General features: G+C 43.6%; 1 protein-coding gene across 2 annotated transcripts in view; it reads left to right on the top strand.

Annotated features, from left to right (window-relative positions):
- Nucleotides 1-16738, top strand: part of slc2a4rg (SLC2A4 regulator) — a 43105-nt gene that overhangs the window by 15559 nt on the left and 10808 nt on the right. For both annotated transcript variants that reach the window (XM_071899341.2, XM_071899340.2), the window contains exon 3: nucleotides 14929-15029. In XM_071899341.2, the coding sequence (XP_071755442.1) occupies nucleotides 14929-15029 (101 nt within the window). The remainder of the gene's footprint in view (nucleotides 1-14928; nucleotides 15030-16738) is intronic.

The raw sequence follows: 16738 nt of genomic DNA, 5'->3' as shown, positions 1-16738 counted from the left end.
CATGCGTGAGAGGGATAAACCCAATAGCAACAGCTCTTAGAGGGCGAAGCCTATACGAAATAGAATCTCTGGTTTCTATCCAGCCCTTTATATCTTCCAATGACCTTGGGAATTCTGGTGTTGTTCACCCTAAAGTTACAAATAGCCTGTCTATACTTTTGGTTTTCATACAACAGATACTTTTCCAATTTAAGCTCTTGTTTAAATTCTACATAAATATCACATGATGTCATACTTCTGAGCTCACTTTGCCACTTTTGCATGAACTGATCTTTCAGCCTCTGCTCAACAGTTAGTTTCAACCAGTTGATGTTGTTACACTTTTGTGTGAGCCAGAGGTAAGACAAACCAGTATCTGCTTAACCTGCAAGAGAGCCCATGGCGATGCATATACACTCGAATTATGCAGGCTGAGCAAACAGTTAATTAATAATAATAGATTACATTTATATAGCGCTTTTCAAGGCACTCAAAGCACTTCACATATGGAGGGGGAGGGGGGGGGGGTAACTCAACTCATCCACCACCGGTGTGTAGCACCCACCTGGGTGATGCACGGCAGCCAGTTTTGCGCCAGAACGCTCACCACACATCAGCTATCGCAGTGGAGAGTAGAGGACTGAAAGAGCCAATGAGGGATGATTAGGTGGCCATGATGGAAGGAAGGCCTGTTTTTTGGGGGAAATTTTGCCAGGGCTCTTGTGATAAGTGCCGATGGGATCTTTATTGACCACAGAGGTGGGTGCTCACTCACAGGACAGAGTCCCTGTCTCTGCCCTGGGGCATTGGGGATATTATTCTTGAGACCAGAGGGAAGAGCACCTCCTACTGGTCCTCCAACACCACTTGGTCTCCCATCCAAGGACTAACCACAGCCAGACCTGCTTAGCTTCCCAAGACAAGCTAGCGACGTGATGCAGGAGCTATGGTGCTGGTGCTGTACATTATTCGAATGAGTTTAGTTTCTTTACCTTCTATCAGCCTCCCCCAGTAGCCAATAATTCTCTTTTTAACTGCGACGCAGAGTGGGTATCTTCCCAGCTCCCCATAGACCATATTATTGCAGGTTGTCATTTTAACTTTTAGGGTGTACTTAAGAAATTTGAGGTGTAGTTTTTCCAATATATCTATTTTTTCAAACCCCCACACTAGGGCTGAACAATTAATCAAAATTTTATCGAAATCGCAATATGGCCTACTGCAATTTTCAAATCACAGGAGGCGCAATATTTGTTAAAGGTGAAATGTGTGTCAAAATACCATTTTAAATTAAATATTGTCGTGCTGCAGAGATGTCCTGGCCTACACATCATATTCTACAGACTTAAGAAAACATCTTTGTTTGGTACAGATCCCCGAAAAAATCACACCATAATCATTTTAATACGTTTTTCAATGAAAATGAAAATAATGATGTAAAAATTATCATTCCCTCTAATATCGCAAATCATATCGCAATTGCAATATCAGTCAAAATAATCGCAATTAGATATTTTTTCAAAATCGTTCAGCCCTACCCCACACTTCACATGCATACAACATAACTGGTGCAACTAACTTGTCAAAAAGATCTAGTGTGATATCTACAAAATCTAATTTTCTACATTTACAAAAGGGGACAGACATAGCACGGGAGGCTTGCTTGTGCAGCTCCTCAATGGCAATCTTAAATTAACCATTATAGTTCATAATGACACCGAGATATTTAAAGCAGTGGACAATCTCTAAATTTTCTCCATTGCATACAAACTTTAGTTTGCTAGTATCAGCTTTTCTGCAACCAAAAACTGAATTTAGTTTTATCACTATTAACCTTTAATTTCCATATCTCACAGAAATCACACATATGGTCTATTGCTTTCTGTAACCCTTCTTTTGTTGTAGACATGATAATTGTATCATCCGCGTACATCAGTACCATAAGCTGGATATAACTATCTATCACGGTGTGATCAAAATTAATAAGCTGACAGCCATTCTGTAGTAGATAGTCCTCTAGGTCATTGATAAATAATGCAAACAACAATGGCGATACATTTAAATGCTAGGTTTACAAAAAACTCAGATTTAATACCATTAACAAATACACATGATTTGATGTTTTTGTACATATTCATTACTACATCCAAGAATTTACCATTAATACCTGCTTTTAACAATTTGTACCAGAGTGCATCCCTCCAAACTGTATCAAACACCTTACTGTAATCAATGAAAGAACAAAACACACTTTTCTTTTTAAAACAATACAAATTAACAATGTGTTTCAGTAAAAAGATATGATCAATGGTAGAATAACTCCTTCTAAATCCTGCCTGAGTTTCCCTCAGGATAGAATTATCATCACAGAACTTACATAACCTTGCGTTCAATACATTTGTGAACAGTTTACCCAGACAACTCAAAAGTGTGATACCTCTGTAATTATTACAATCCCCGGTGAAACATGTTTTTGTCATCGTGTCTGATTTACTAAACACAACTTGACTTAACTCCCCCAAGAGTTAAGTCAAGTCATTTTTTTTATTATGCTGCCCATTTATAGTTTAAGAATTTTCGTTAGCTATGTTTAATCAGAAACAGGCCAGCTTTGTTCCTTTATTTTGGTTTTTAAATCGGTCTTGAATTCAATTGCAGGTAGCATTGAAAAAGTCTTAACAAAGTAATAAATTTGGCGTGTGTGTGTGTGTGTGAATGTGTACATCGGTGTTTGTGTCTAGGGAAGTTTTAAGTCTTTCATGGGCGAGAAGTCTTTTTTAAACAGGAGCGGACTCACACCCTCGGACTCCTGCGGCCGCTGCCAAGATAACATGGAGATTTCCGGGCTGGGGAGAGGTAGAAAGTATCCGTGCTTAATCTTAGCGCCGGTGACTTCCAGCACCAACATGCCACAGCACAAAGCATCGAGTGTGTGAGGCTGTTCAGTCAGGTGCGGAGCAGAGCCCTGATCTGTCCCTTATCCGTGCCAGAACAACCCCAGCAACACTCTCAGCCGTTCCAGGGCATGGGAAAACCGTCAGCGAGAGAATTTCACAATCTGATAATTCTCTCTCCTCTCTGATCAGCTGTATTTCCGCCCACCCCTGGGTTTTCATCCAGAAACGCAAATGTTCCAATTTTTTTCCCTGTTGTTCTTTGATATACAATAGACAGTGTAGTTCCTCCGAGCCTACCATAGTTCCTGAGGTCTGGCTTGTTTGTGGTTTATGCACAGAGTCCAAAGCAGATCTCCGGTCCTGTCTAACCGCCTTCGCTCTGCCTCGCTGCTCCCTGCGCCGCTCCGATCTGCTCCGATCCGGTTTGGACCAGAACTCAACTCCATGGTCACAATATATATACCAGCTTGTGTTTACCCTGTGTTTTGTTCGCCATAATTACACATGAGAAAGAGATGGAGGAGCAAGAGAGATGGAGACAGAGAGAGAGAGAGAGAGAAAAAAAGAAGGGACATAGGGAACTGAAAGGATAATATCAGTGTTTTTTTGTGCCAATCATCTCTCTCCTTTACCTTATTCCTGGTAGTGTCTGTACACAGTCAGTGTAGTTGGAGATACCAGGGCTTATTTTCATACCTTCAGAAGAAGCTATTTTCTGCAATTTATTTTTGTACAGTATGAAAAACAACTTCCACAGACTTGAAAATTGCCTGAGCTAGACAACCTATCACAGTAAACATGAAGCCTTAATTCGGTTTTGTCAAAATTGCCTGAGTCGAGTGTTTTCATATTAGTGCGCACATTATGTTACGCTCTACTTACTGTCAATCACCTGACAACCACGGGAAGAAATTTAAGTCTCTAATTCCTCAAAAACATGTTGCTTTACAAACGTTATTGTCACATCCTTGTCTTCTTTGGGTTGTCTAATTACATATGGCATGCATTGCAAAAAGATTGGAGAAATGTAAACTAGATAGTAGTAGATGGACTATAACTCTAGATGATACCGGTATTCTCCTTTAAAAATTGTCTGAGTAAGACAGAGAAAGAGCAAGAGGTGAAAAGGGGAAAGTAAGTGTCTTTTGTTTTGTAACTATAAGAGTATAAGGCGACGAGGGAGTGCATTTTACAGGCATGCTTAGCAGCTGCCACTGTCTCTGGTTTCACTTCAGCTCTGCTTTACTGGGAGTCTCATGTCAGCTCCTTTCCATTTGACCAGATTTACTGGAGATGCACCGCAGAGGACTTGAGGTGCCAAGTACGTGTGTGTCTGCATGTCGTGTGTGTGTGTGAATGAATGCGGCGATATGCTGGCATTCCTGGAGCTGGGATGTCACTGTGCGTTTATTGCTAGTCTCTGAAGCCCTACTAGCTTAACACAAGGCTTCCATCTACTGTCCAAACACCATTAACCACCACCAGCCTTAAAACCTGCATAACTAGCTGCTGTAATTAGCTACTTTCACACCAGACTCTGTGTGGGTGTGTGTGTGTGTGTGTGTGTATGCTGACCCTTGTACTAGCTGATAATGTAATAAGCGATAGATATTGTAATAACTTGTCAAAATGTAATAGTGTCCCTCTAAATTGGTTGAAAATAATAAAACCTGTTTATGTGATCAGTAATAATAATAATATTGACTAATAATGTAACAATTCATAAGAATAAGAAGAATGTAATAACTCAAGTTGTTGAGTTACACCCCTTTATTTAGTAATGGTCACCAGCTAATATAATAATTTATTTTATTTATTTATTTATTTATAGAGCATAATGTGATGTTGATTCATTATCCAGCAATTTATTATATTAACAGGTTTTACTACATTTTCAACAAATTTAGATTGACACAACATTATTACATTATCAGTTGCTACAGCCCTTAAAATAAATAACCAATGCCAATGCTGCACACATGCAGTGTGTGTTTACACCACGTTCGCAGGACAGCTGATGGTATTTTTTCATATTTTCTTTAAGATGTCGTCATAATCAGTAAATTGAATATGTGTGTGTGTGTGTTTGTGAGTGTGAGAGTGAAGAGTCTTCGCTATAGAGAGGCCTGTCTGTGAGACAGAAAAACACTTCAGTCACACAAGGCAAGACTGTCCCTAGGCCAGGGCTGCTAGTTGGCTGCGTCTGGCAAGCTCTCCCATCTGTCTGTCTGTTGAGGATAGGATGGCAAATGAAAGAGTCTACCCTAATCTACAAATGACCATCGTCCGGTCTTGTTTGAAAGTGGATGACTCTCACAGGGGGGTGGCACTAATCCCACGTGTCAACAAGCAGTCAGTCACATCTCGATTTGTAAAACTAACCCGTGATATTTCAGTATGTTTGGAAAATAGTTAAAACTAGCAGCCTGGTCCAGAGTTGCGCTTTAATATCCTCTCAGTTGTCTCATGGAGGAGCCACTCTGTATCTCTCCACAGCTGTCTGTAGGCAGGCGCTCGTTTTTATCATCATCATCTCTCTAGTGTTTCCATGGCGTGCTCTTATTGCCTCCATTCATCTTATTAACTATCCTATTGCCGGCATTGCAGGGTGATAGAAGGGCCATTTTCCCTTCCTTATTCCCGATAGTGTCGTAGCCTCCCCCTGTAGGGCTTCCAAACACCAGTAATCTGGAGAGAGAGGTGGATGGTTTTTTTAGGCACAGGGCCAGAGGATCCCATGGGGGAGTTAAATTTTTAAAGATGGGTTTTATTGCATTTTTTTTTTTTGTATTTTTTGCTGTATTCAGTACAGGGTGACAGGAACAATTGGGGGCATATGAGGGAGTGATCTGCACTATAGGCTGTGAACTGGATTCAAATCTGTGATGTTGTGGGTACATTACAGTGCTTCAGCCCTTTGAGACATTAGGGCGCTACATGGGCAGATCCGTTTTTATATTGAGGATGTTTACAACTTGTGATTATGCAACTCGGGCAGCAGTTATTTGAGCTAATGTAGACTTACTGTGGGCCGGTCTTTTCACACACTCAGCTCTGCTCAGTTACGGTTGAAAATCAGTGTGAAAGGTCAAAATATCTGTGTGCCCACACCTGCTAGCTAGCTCATTTTTCATTTATATGCCTGCAACACATCACATTTCTTTGAGCACTTTTTATATTATGTTATGTTGTCTCGACCTTTGTTTTGCACTATATCTGTTTATGATTGCCCCCGTGTGTGTGTGTGTGTGATAAAACTAGCATGCTGACTGCTGAGTGTTCGCAAAGGTCCCCCAAAGGCCTGTTTGTTTGATTTGTTCAGCTGTTTTTGCCTCAAATGTCTTCATCACTATTTATTGCTGAGAGTTTACAACAGCAGGATCGTATGCACTAGAACCACAGAAGAGGCCTTTCACACACACAAACACACACACTTACAAAAAAAGCGTATGTACTAACAGATTTAAGTATTCAAAATAACAAGAAAGCACGGTGCACACACAATGCTCTCTTCGGCTGACTGTACGTCGGTTTTGACACTGCATGTCTGGGTGGGAGGAGTCTGAGACGATTCAGTGCATCCACACGCCTCCTCACACTCCAAGTCTGGCAGCCATGCTTGCACTCACAGTCATATGCGCTATCTTTTCTTTCTTCTTCTGAGCTTCAGCTCCCGCACTTTCTCCTTCATGAAAAAGATACTGATCCGTTTATTTTACTGGCTGGAGATTCTCTCTGTCTAACGCTGCCTGCAGATATTTGGCTTCGTGAAAGCCGAGCAGAGCGGCTTTGGAACAGGATTGGTTTGCGTTTGCTTTGACAAAACACAGGAAACCCAGGCAAAGGCCTGCTCTGGCTTGCAATGGCAGAAGGGTGAATCTAGAGAGCAGGCAAGAGAGGGAGTGGGAAGTGAAGAATGAGGAAGAAAATAGAGCATGAGTGCTAAAGAAAGAGAACTGACCGCTCCATTCAGGGCTCGCCGCCATTTTAATTTTTGTTCCAGGTTTTAATATCTAGATAATCTGTCTCTTTCTTTTTCTCCCTCTGGTTCCTACCCTTCTTTTCTGGCTTCTGTTAATTCTGCATTTTAGTTTGTGTTGTGATCTTGTCTTACCCTCTCTGCCTCTCCTCCTCTTTCTTGCTCAGGTCAGAGGGAGACAGGCTTAGTTGATGACATGCAGAATGAACTTTGTTGACTTGAATTGATCTCCACCATTTTGTTCTGGTTTCCCCTAACACCCACAGAACAAACAGGCAGCTCAATTATTCATAAGGCCCAGGAGATGACACGTCTCCGTGGCTCTGTGAGGCAAAACCCCCCTCCAGCAGCCTCAAGTGGTTTGGATTATTTAGATACATTTAAATGTGATTTGAATGGATGTCAGGAGAGGAAAGAAGTGCTTTTCAAGCAGAATGAAAAAATTGTCACTACTTGGCTGACTTCTCTGCCTTGCTACATTGACACATGACTCGAATGAGAACCGACAGGCGTTTTGATAAGGAAGGAGTGTTTTCGGGCAGAGGGGCTTATCTTGTTTGCTTCCCTCACTAGTTTTCCAAAAAGAAGAAAAAAAAGAAAAAACTAAGGTCACTAAGGAGAAACTTCCCTCCATTCCCCTAGCAACAGCATTGTTATTGGAGGGCACTGACAGAAGTTGTGAGGGAAGTTGCTATAGCTACAAGTTAATTTTGTTGTGTAGCCTGAAGTGACAGTGGGGTAATAAAGTAGGGTAGCTGTTTGCCAGTTTTCCCAGAGACCCGCGGTGCTGTATGTTGTCACTGTCTTTCTATATCATGCTAGGCTGTGAGTGCTCTTTCTAAATTATTTTCGATGGTGTTGGGTAACTAACGCTGTTCTTGTACATAATATCCTCTTTTTTAATAGTATAAGAAGTGTAGGCACCGTTGTTTGGATTTAGTGTATTAAAGTGGTGTGGAAGTGGAAGTAGTAGAAAGGGTTAAGTCAGGCTACAGCTGACGAATGCAACTTATCAAGGACTTGTTGGAAAGTTTATTTGCAGGGTAAAACAAGGTGAAGGCATGTGTGTGTCTGTGTGCGTGCATGTCTGTGTGTGTATGTGCGTGTGTGTGTGTGTGTGTGTGCCTCGGTCGGTGTATGTACAGTCTATGATATGATTAGGCAGTGCAGAGGTGGGGAGGTAGACACCACAGGGGCAATCATGCCTTTTGCTCTGTGTCTCTATCTTCTATTATGTTTCCAGAACAAAGCTATCTGTTGTTTGTGCCGGGCCCTAAGGCTACAGATTGCATTCGAGGATCAAGAGAGAGAAAGAGAGGGCTTTTTGTCCCGGGACTGAATAGCCATTACACTCACAGCCCCATTAAAGAGACACGGCTCCTGCCTAACAACCTCTCCCTCTCCAGGGGGTTCACAGCCCATGGACTTATGTAAGGGGCAACATGTGTATAGGCTGCACCATAATGGGTGCATTATGAAGGTACACACGCACCCAGTGACAACACAACCCGATACACGCATACACACTTCTATTCATATCTTTATATTCATATCTACAATCCATGCTGCGTTGTACGAAGAGGCGGTAGAGACACAAAACAGAAGAAATAGAAAGAGGGGAGAAAGGGAGAGGGAGCGACGAGGAGGAGTGCAGTGGATCACGGCTGTAAACACGTGGGCGTGGGCTTGTGTTTGGGGGGGGGGGGGGGGGCTGTTTACTGGCCACTCTTGACCGTCTGCCTGCGGAGCGAGCAAGGGAACGAGAGAGAGGGAGGACATTACGTAATGCAATGGAGTAAGGGTAGGATGATGGCGGATGGAGGGATTGTGGGATGGAGAGGAGGGGGTGTTCTATTATTAGTGGGTATGGAGGGGGCAGCTGTTAGCCGGGGCACGGCAGCAGGCACGGAGTCATCAACCAACATCAGGTCACCCCCAGTAGCCTCACTTGTCACCGACTACCTCATTATACAGGCTATATTAGTTAGGCTGCATCATATGATTTCCTGTACTATATTTGTTGCTTAATACGACAGCATTGATGACTCACATTTTCAGATGACTTCATCCATGATTTCTTATGCATTAGGATAACGCACTGGCTCATCTACATAAACAGTGCGCAGGCCAAATTCCCTTCAGAGCCAAATGGGATCCTTGGAGGTATAAAGAGAAAGATACATATCAGAACAGAACAGAACGTGACAGAGAAATCTCTCTCTCTCTCTCTCTCTCTGTTTCTCTCTCTCTCTCTCTCTCTCGCTCTTTCTCTGCCAGTCTCACATTCTCTCTCTGTGAGTGTGCGTGAGGATGAGCGATGGGAACATATGTTTTAGAAATGAATTAATGAAAAACTTTGCCCAAGGGAAAGTCTGTCTCACGACTGGAAACATTACTCCTACTTTTTGTGTGTATATCTACAGTATATATGTGTGTGCATTTGTATGTATACGAGAATGAGAGAGAGAGAAATAATAAGAAAGGGAGTGTGTGCTGATTTTGTATCCCATAAAGACTCAGAGTGATGCGTGAAAGAGGAAGTTCACCCCTGTGTGTGTGTGTTTGCATGTTTGTATGTGTCCATGTGTGTCAGTCTGTGTGAAGGCTGTTCAACCCCTCATCTGCCAAGCAACAGTCCCCATGTCAGTCTGAGATACAGGCAAATGCTTTGGCCACGAAGAAGCCGACACACACACACACACACAAACAGAGAGACCCACATACACTCGGACGCGTGTTTCTGAGATCATGTTCATCACAGATATGTGGATGGATGAGTGCTATTTAAAGCCAGCACCACTGGGGTCGAGAGGGAGAATTTGTTTTCTGAAAATGATCAGAGATTATTGTTGGCAGCGTACAACCCCAGCCAAAGTTAGACCTACCATACTGAACTCTGCACAGCTACGAATCGCCTTGATTAGAAATGGACAGGCCTAGTGGTCAGCCGGCTCAAAACAATGAAATCTGCTGATTTCACCCCCCCATCCCCCTCCTCTCTCTCCCCATCTTCTCTCTCTCTGACGGGTTGCTTTGGGGTTATCAACAGGCAGCAGCATGACACATACAGTATCTGCTTCCTGGAAAATGGGGAAGATTTCTAGCCTCCTTCCAGAGCATAGTTTTGTGTTTGTGTGTGTGTGTGTGTGGGTGGGGGTGGGGTTGTTGGAGGAGTGTTGTGGGAACTTGGAAGTCATGTGTTCTGGTAAACTGAGTAGCGGCTTTGCCAAACAGGTGGGATACACATGCGGGGAGAAAATAGGGTAGAGGGTTTGGTAAGGTTAGGTTAGGTTACGAAGAAAAAAAATTAGATGAAAACACAGGAAGTTGAAGAGATCACTGATGAGCAGTCACGTTGTTAACAATGTGTGTGACTGGCCTGCTGATTTCCTCAGTCGCTGTGTGTGTGAGTGTGTGTGTGCGTGTATGCATGTGGGGGTGTGTTGTTGCCTAGGATCTAGGCTGGGAGTGTACTGGGCGCACATGCAGCCTAAACCTGGCAGATCCTGGTGATTTCTACTGGGCTGGTAACTGGAGGAGAGGTGCTGTGTTAAATATAGTGGGAAGGCCCGACCATCTCCCCAACAACAGCACAGAGCCCACTATGGCACTGGGGGGGGGGGGGGGAGAGAGAGAAAGAGAGAGAGAGAGAGAGAGAGGATGGGGGTTGTGGGGGTCGGGCATCCAAACAACAACATCCTATCCCCACCATATCTTTTAAAGTATTCAAGTGTCTTTTTAGAAGTTAATGTGGAACAAAATGTGTATCTAACTGCAAAAAAGTTCTTAAAAAGTGCTATACCGCCCCACATGAATGTTGAGTCTGATCCTTGGACTCACTGTAACTTGCTGTTAGTTGGATGAAAATGTGGTGATCTAGGAATCGGAAGTTTATTCTACTGTTGTACACATTTTCTTTCTAAGTTGCTCTGGATGAGACCGTCACCTAAACGGCTAAAATGTGAAATGTAAACCAACCAATAAATCACCACACACACACCCCTCCTCCCGCCCACACACACACACACACCACCACCTTCTCTCTTTCTCTGCTGTGATCCTGTTGCTGCTCCTTGTGCCTAGGCCTGGCTCAAAGCGGTAGTTATACTGCACATTCTCTCTCTCTCTCTTTCTCTCTCTCTCTCTCTCTCTCTCTCTCTCTCTGTATGTGCCTGGGCCTGGCTTGTTGACTTTAGTCGGCCCATGTGTTGTCCTGCTGCCAAAGGGGCGGGTTCCTGGCTTAGCCAAGACCAATACAAGTTGAGGGAGGAAGGAAGGTAAGAGGGCGTGTTTTGTGTGTGTGTGTGGGTGTGGGTGTGAGAGAGAATTTGGATGCTTTTGTTTGTGCATGTACTGTTGGCTTCGCTCGTCGCCAACTGCTCCAACCAGGGATATCCACACAAATGCACACCACACACACACACACAGACACATATCCACACATGGGTAGATGGGGGCTAAGACATCTCCATTGATAAACGTGCGTAGTACCTAGCTCATAAACCACAAGTTTGTCAGCGTCAGGGCTCGTAAATCTGACAGCTCTGAGTATGAATGGCATCACTTACACTACATTAAATACCTCAGTTACTGCACCGTGTGTGTATGTGCGTACATGTGTGCGTCTGTGTGCTTGTCTGCATATGTGGGGGAGTACTACGGTTTGTATCGTGCCATCATTAGATTTACTGCGTGCAATAAATGTGCCATGGTTGGCCTGAAAGACCCTTGTAAACATCTAGATTGGGGGACTCTACCAAACCCCCCTGAAACCCACATACACAGCCACACCCACACACACACACACACACACACACACACACATACACACACTTTGTTGACAGTGGTGTGGATCTCTGCTCTCCAATCACCTCTTTCCGGGCACTAAATAAAGAAGGTCCCAGCTTAACTTGCTCCAAAATAAGGTCCCTCTAGCTTCACATAATAAGACGCAGACAGATTTACTGGTGCATCAATGTAACCGCCTTTTTAGCCTGTCCTCCACTCCTACCAAATTTAATGGCTCCATGGTTATTTCACAGACAGACGAGAAGTGAGAGAGCGGCGGACCGTGTTATTTGGAGTATTTGTAGGCGTTGATGTGTTCATCAAAACGAGCGGTGAATAGGAATAGTCGACCTGTTATCTGTGTTAGTTGGTTTTATGACGGCAGAATGTGTTAGCCATCTGCTCCTAACTTGTTGTAAACATTGATATCAGAGTCAGTCTGAGCAACAGTAGATTAGCTTTACCACTGTCAGCATGGATGAGAGTCAAGTGGCACTTGGCTCTCTGAGGAAGAGGGTCTAAAACATGCTTAAAGTGTTTTTTAACGTGTAGCATGCACACACACACACACACACACACACACATACCCACACACACACACACACACACGCACACGTAATGAAACTATGTCGGAGTACCAGGGTCCTGCCGGGAAGCAGAGGAAGAGAAAAGCTCAATGTCAGGAAATCAGGGGGGGTGACTGTTTAATGGGGTCTGGTGTGTGTTAGTATCCCTCTGTGTGTGTCTGTGTGTGTGTCTGTGTGTGAGTGAGAGAGAGAGAGAGAGAGAGAGAGTGAAAGAGAGACGAAAGCTTGAAATAGCTCTGGGGGTTCCAGAGTGAGGAGGAATAACTAATTGGCTGGCTGTCCTTAAAGTTTTTTTCTGACCATTCTCAGTGATTCACATGCACACCACAAATACACATGTGTGGCCAATAGAACACACTGTGTATGTGTGCACTCGCGTGTGTGTGTGTGTGTGCGTGTGTTGATAAGGGTATCGGTATACCACTTTTCCCACACCAGAGCCAAATGGGACTTGGCAGTACCAGGGCTCCAAACTCCAAACTCTTGTTACACCGGACTGAAAGCACTATTCCTTTTAAATCTCTAGTTAAGCTGACAAGTTATCAATGTCAGTGACAAAATGAGAAAACAACACAAAAATATTATTTAGGAAGAGACTGAGGGACATAAATCACGAGTGTGTCCCTGGTTGGCCCTATTTAGTGCTGTAGTGGAAACCAGGCTAATGAGTGAAACAGGACACGGCTAATCTTGTTATCTCTTGTCCAGTCTGTGTGTGTTTATATGTGTGTGTGTGTGTGTGTGTGTGTGTGTGTGTGTGTGTGCGTGTGTGTGAGATCGCCTCTCCTCTGACTATGTCTTCTGTTTCAGCTGGACTGTGGACGTTATGCTTTGCATGGTATGTTTCCCTCCATGTCTGTGCTTCCTAAACAAACACACACACATACAAAGATTGTTTTTCCAACTGTCCTCTTTGTATTCAAAGCTCACAGGACAAACTGCCGTACTTGGCATAACACTAACCTCTCATTCTCTCACACACACACACACACACACACACACACACACACACATGCGCGCTCATACTGATGTTTTCAGATGTTGATGAGTGAAACCAGCGTCTTGTGTGTGAACAGCGGCAGCCGCGGTGTCTTCTGACTGTTTGTGTTTGTGTCTGAGTGCGTTCTAAATGGAGATTGCTTCATATCTGGTACATTCCTCTGTGATCTGTCTGCTCCCCATCCAACACACTCTCATCGCTGTGGTAGCTGACCCACTTGTAGGAGAAAGACTCAGGGTTTACGACTGTGTCCTTGTGCATGTGTATTTATGTATATGAGGGTAAGCATAGACTGTTTTAGAGACTAGTGACTTGTGACTGTATGTGTGAGCAGGTACACGTACGCTCGCTGATTCACAGCTTACTTTTGTGTGTGTTTGTGGACTCTAGAGTGAAGTTTTAGCGATGTGTGTGTGTGTGTGGTTGTGTGTGTGTGTGTGTGTGTGTGTGTGTGTGAGTGTGTATTGAGACTCAGAGTGGATCTTTGCCAGGGCTTAGGGCTTGGCTGAGAGCACGCCTCAAACCAGTTTACTCTGGTTGTGTAGTGGAGAAGTCTGGGGGCGGGACAAGGACCTCTTAAAGCTGCAGACCATGTGTATCTCCGCCTGTGTTGTCTGTGTGTGTGTGTGTGTGTGTGTGTGTGTGTGTGTGTGTGTCTGTGTTATTGTGCACATATGTTTACATTTTCTAACATTTGCATTTGGTGCAATGTGTTTTGGCTAGATATTCTACATATTCACCTCATTGTATTGGCATTGACATCATGTTTTGTTTTGGGTTTTTACATGTAAATGTGTGTGCGCACCCAAGTGTGTGTATGTGTGTGCGAGTGCGTGTGTTTGTGGGTGAGTTTCTGGCCCTGCCTTAAGTAATTAATTCCCCACACTTAGCTTTCGAGGACAGTATGAACAGAAGTGAAGAAAGCAGAGGAGAATAGATTGTGAGAATAAGTCTGTGTGGAGAGGAGAAGTCTGCACTTCACTGCAGAATGACCCAGATTATTGTGGGCTTGCTCACTTTTTTATTAGATTACCGGATGTCAAAGCACACATTATGAGCTCACTGTGTAGATGTGTGTGTGTGTGTGTGTGTGTGTGCACTCTGCCAGTTCAAGTGGGCAGTATAAATAAGGTTAGAGCTGAGAGTCGACTGCTCAGCATGGGGTGTGCTGAGTAGGAAGGGAGGATAAAGCATTTCTCTCTCTCTCTCTCCCTCTCTCTCTCTCTCTCCCTCTCTCTCTCTCCCTCTCTCTCTCTCTAAACGATGTCACACAAGCAGTACATGAACATGCTGCAAAATCCACTCCACACACATGAACACACATACATGCACACAGACACACACACACAAAAGCTGGAACTCTCCCAAGACAATATGTACACCCATGTATCTTCCTGTACTCTGGCTACTTGTTTTTGGAGTGACTTGCCGTTTTCCACTCTGAGAGCACTTCAACATCAACATCACTCTTAAGATTTTTTGGGGGGGCTACAGGGAATTTCAACTTTCTCTGGGGACTCGGACAGGATATTTATTATTGCAGCACAATTTTCCATTGCTCTATAAAACAGTTTGTTATTTTGTCTGGACAGAGGAAGGCCTGAGTTAGATTTGGTCAGGCATTTCCTGGGTTCCAGGTTATGGGGAGACAAGGGCGTTGATGATAATCCACTTACTCTATATTTGTCTGTTTTGCAGGAAGCCCTCAGGTCACGCTGATAAGGAGGTGATGGCTGCCACCGTCCTGACCTCACTGTCCACATCCCCTTTGGTGCTCCACCCTGCCTCCGCAACCACAGGTAACAACTCTGCTTCAGTGCCTACTGTATTCAACCTTACACATACCTGCAGGAGAGGTTACTCTACCAACACTGGCTCACCCACTGTTGGGGTGAATCAAGGTCACTCACTTTAAATCAGGCTGAGAGAAGTTCACTCTGAGTGAGGTGAGGCTGGGGAGGGCAGTTTATTTTGAAATAGGTCAGGCTGGGGACAGTGGGGAGGAAACTTCACAATGAATCAGCTGAGGTTAGTTCACTCTGACACAGTCAAAGCTGCTGAGTAGATCATGTGTTAAGGACAGCTGTTTGCATCCAGTGGGACTCTATTATCAGCAGTAGCCTCCTATCTCTGTATCTATATGTTTACCAAAGCTCAGCACTTCTTGCCAACTGCTCCGCCTTGACCCTGTCACCATAGCTCCTGTTGCCGTAGCTATCATTGCTGTGGCTGCCATCGCCATGCCAACCTCAGCAGACGGTCAAAGTCCTGCTGGCTATTTTCAGCATGGCATTATAGCAAGGCTACTGTTTGTGTTTTCAGTCAGGCAAACATGTTGTGATTCAACACCGTAAAGACTAGGCGCACCCTATTTGACACTGCTATACCAACTGGGTCAAAGTGCAAATTAATCTACAACAACGTAGGCTTTCACTGTTTTCACTGTTGAAACTAGCAGTCATTAGATCCTGTCTGCTAAGAGAATGATGTGGGTGGTTTGGGAGGAACGACGCTTGATGAAAAGTTTTCTTGAAGCAAGTGTGGAGGAGAGGGTTGTTGGTTAGCGCTGATAAGTTTGATTACATCGCAGTGTGGTCAGCCCCCATGAAATAGGAATGACTCAATCTCTGCAAATTTGCAATTATATCACTAAACAGATGTTATCATGTTTGAGTTACTTAGTTGCAAATGAAATGTTTATTTTATAACTGCATAGAGGAACATTTACTCCAACTCCCAACACCACTCACCACCACTCCACCCCACCCCTGACACTGATATGTAATGGTAATAGTTTGAAAATTTAAATTACTTTTGTATAATTTATTTATTTCTTTGCTACCATTTTTTTTCTTGATATTCTCACACATTTTTCTCCTTATCATATCCCTTTGGAGGTTAGGAGATAATACTTAAAGCTGTGATTGGTTTAATTCTTATGGGGGTCAGACACGGCCCACACATGGGCCATAGTAATTCTGTATAGTAATATAGTAATCCTCCTATACACATTGATTCATGACATTCAGATGAACTCAGATTCCACTCCTTACATTTCCATAGAAACAGTTATTGGTTGATATGAGTTAATCCTCATCATATATGATATTAAACTTGGCTCTATGTTGGGGTTTAGGTTTTGTTTTTTCATCACGTTTCACCGCATCAAAAGTCAGATCAAGCCAGCACGATTATAGAGTCTTATACGTTAGGCATTATTGGATTGGTCAAAAGGCCACAGAGTATACAGTAGAAAAGGTTTGTGGGCCATGAGTGAGAGAAAGGTATTGTGGTACCTACTCCAGGAAAGCTGTGTTGGGCATGGTATGCAGAGCTTAGTATATCTGAATGAAAAATTCCAGGATAGTAAAGTGTTTATCAAACAGGCTATCATGTTAAAACCCCCAAATCTTTAAAAAAAGATTTTCATCATTTTCATTTCAAAGACAGTTGGGTTTGGATGTAGGTTTTGCTGAACATTATGCAAGGTTTAAATGAATGGTGGTAT

This window comes from Centroberyx gerrardi, chromosome 14 (genome assembly GCF_048128805.1).
Source record: "Centroberyx gerrardi isolate f3 chromosome 14, fCenGer3.hap1.cur.20231027, whole genome shotgun sequence".
Taxonomy (NCBI): Eukaryota; Metazoa; Chordata; class Actinopteri; order Beryciformes; family Berycidae; genus Centroberyx; species Centroberyx gerrardi.
Note: the sequence above shows the minus strand (reverse complement) of the source record. Positions and strands in the feature narration are given on the sequence as shown.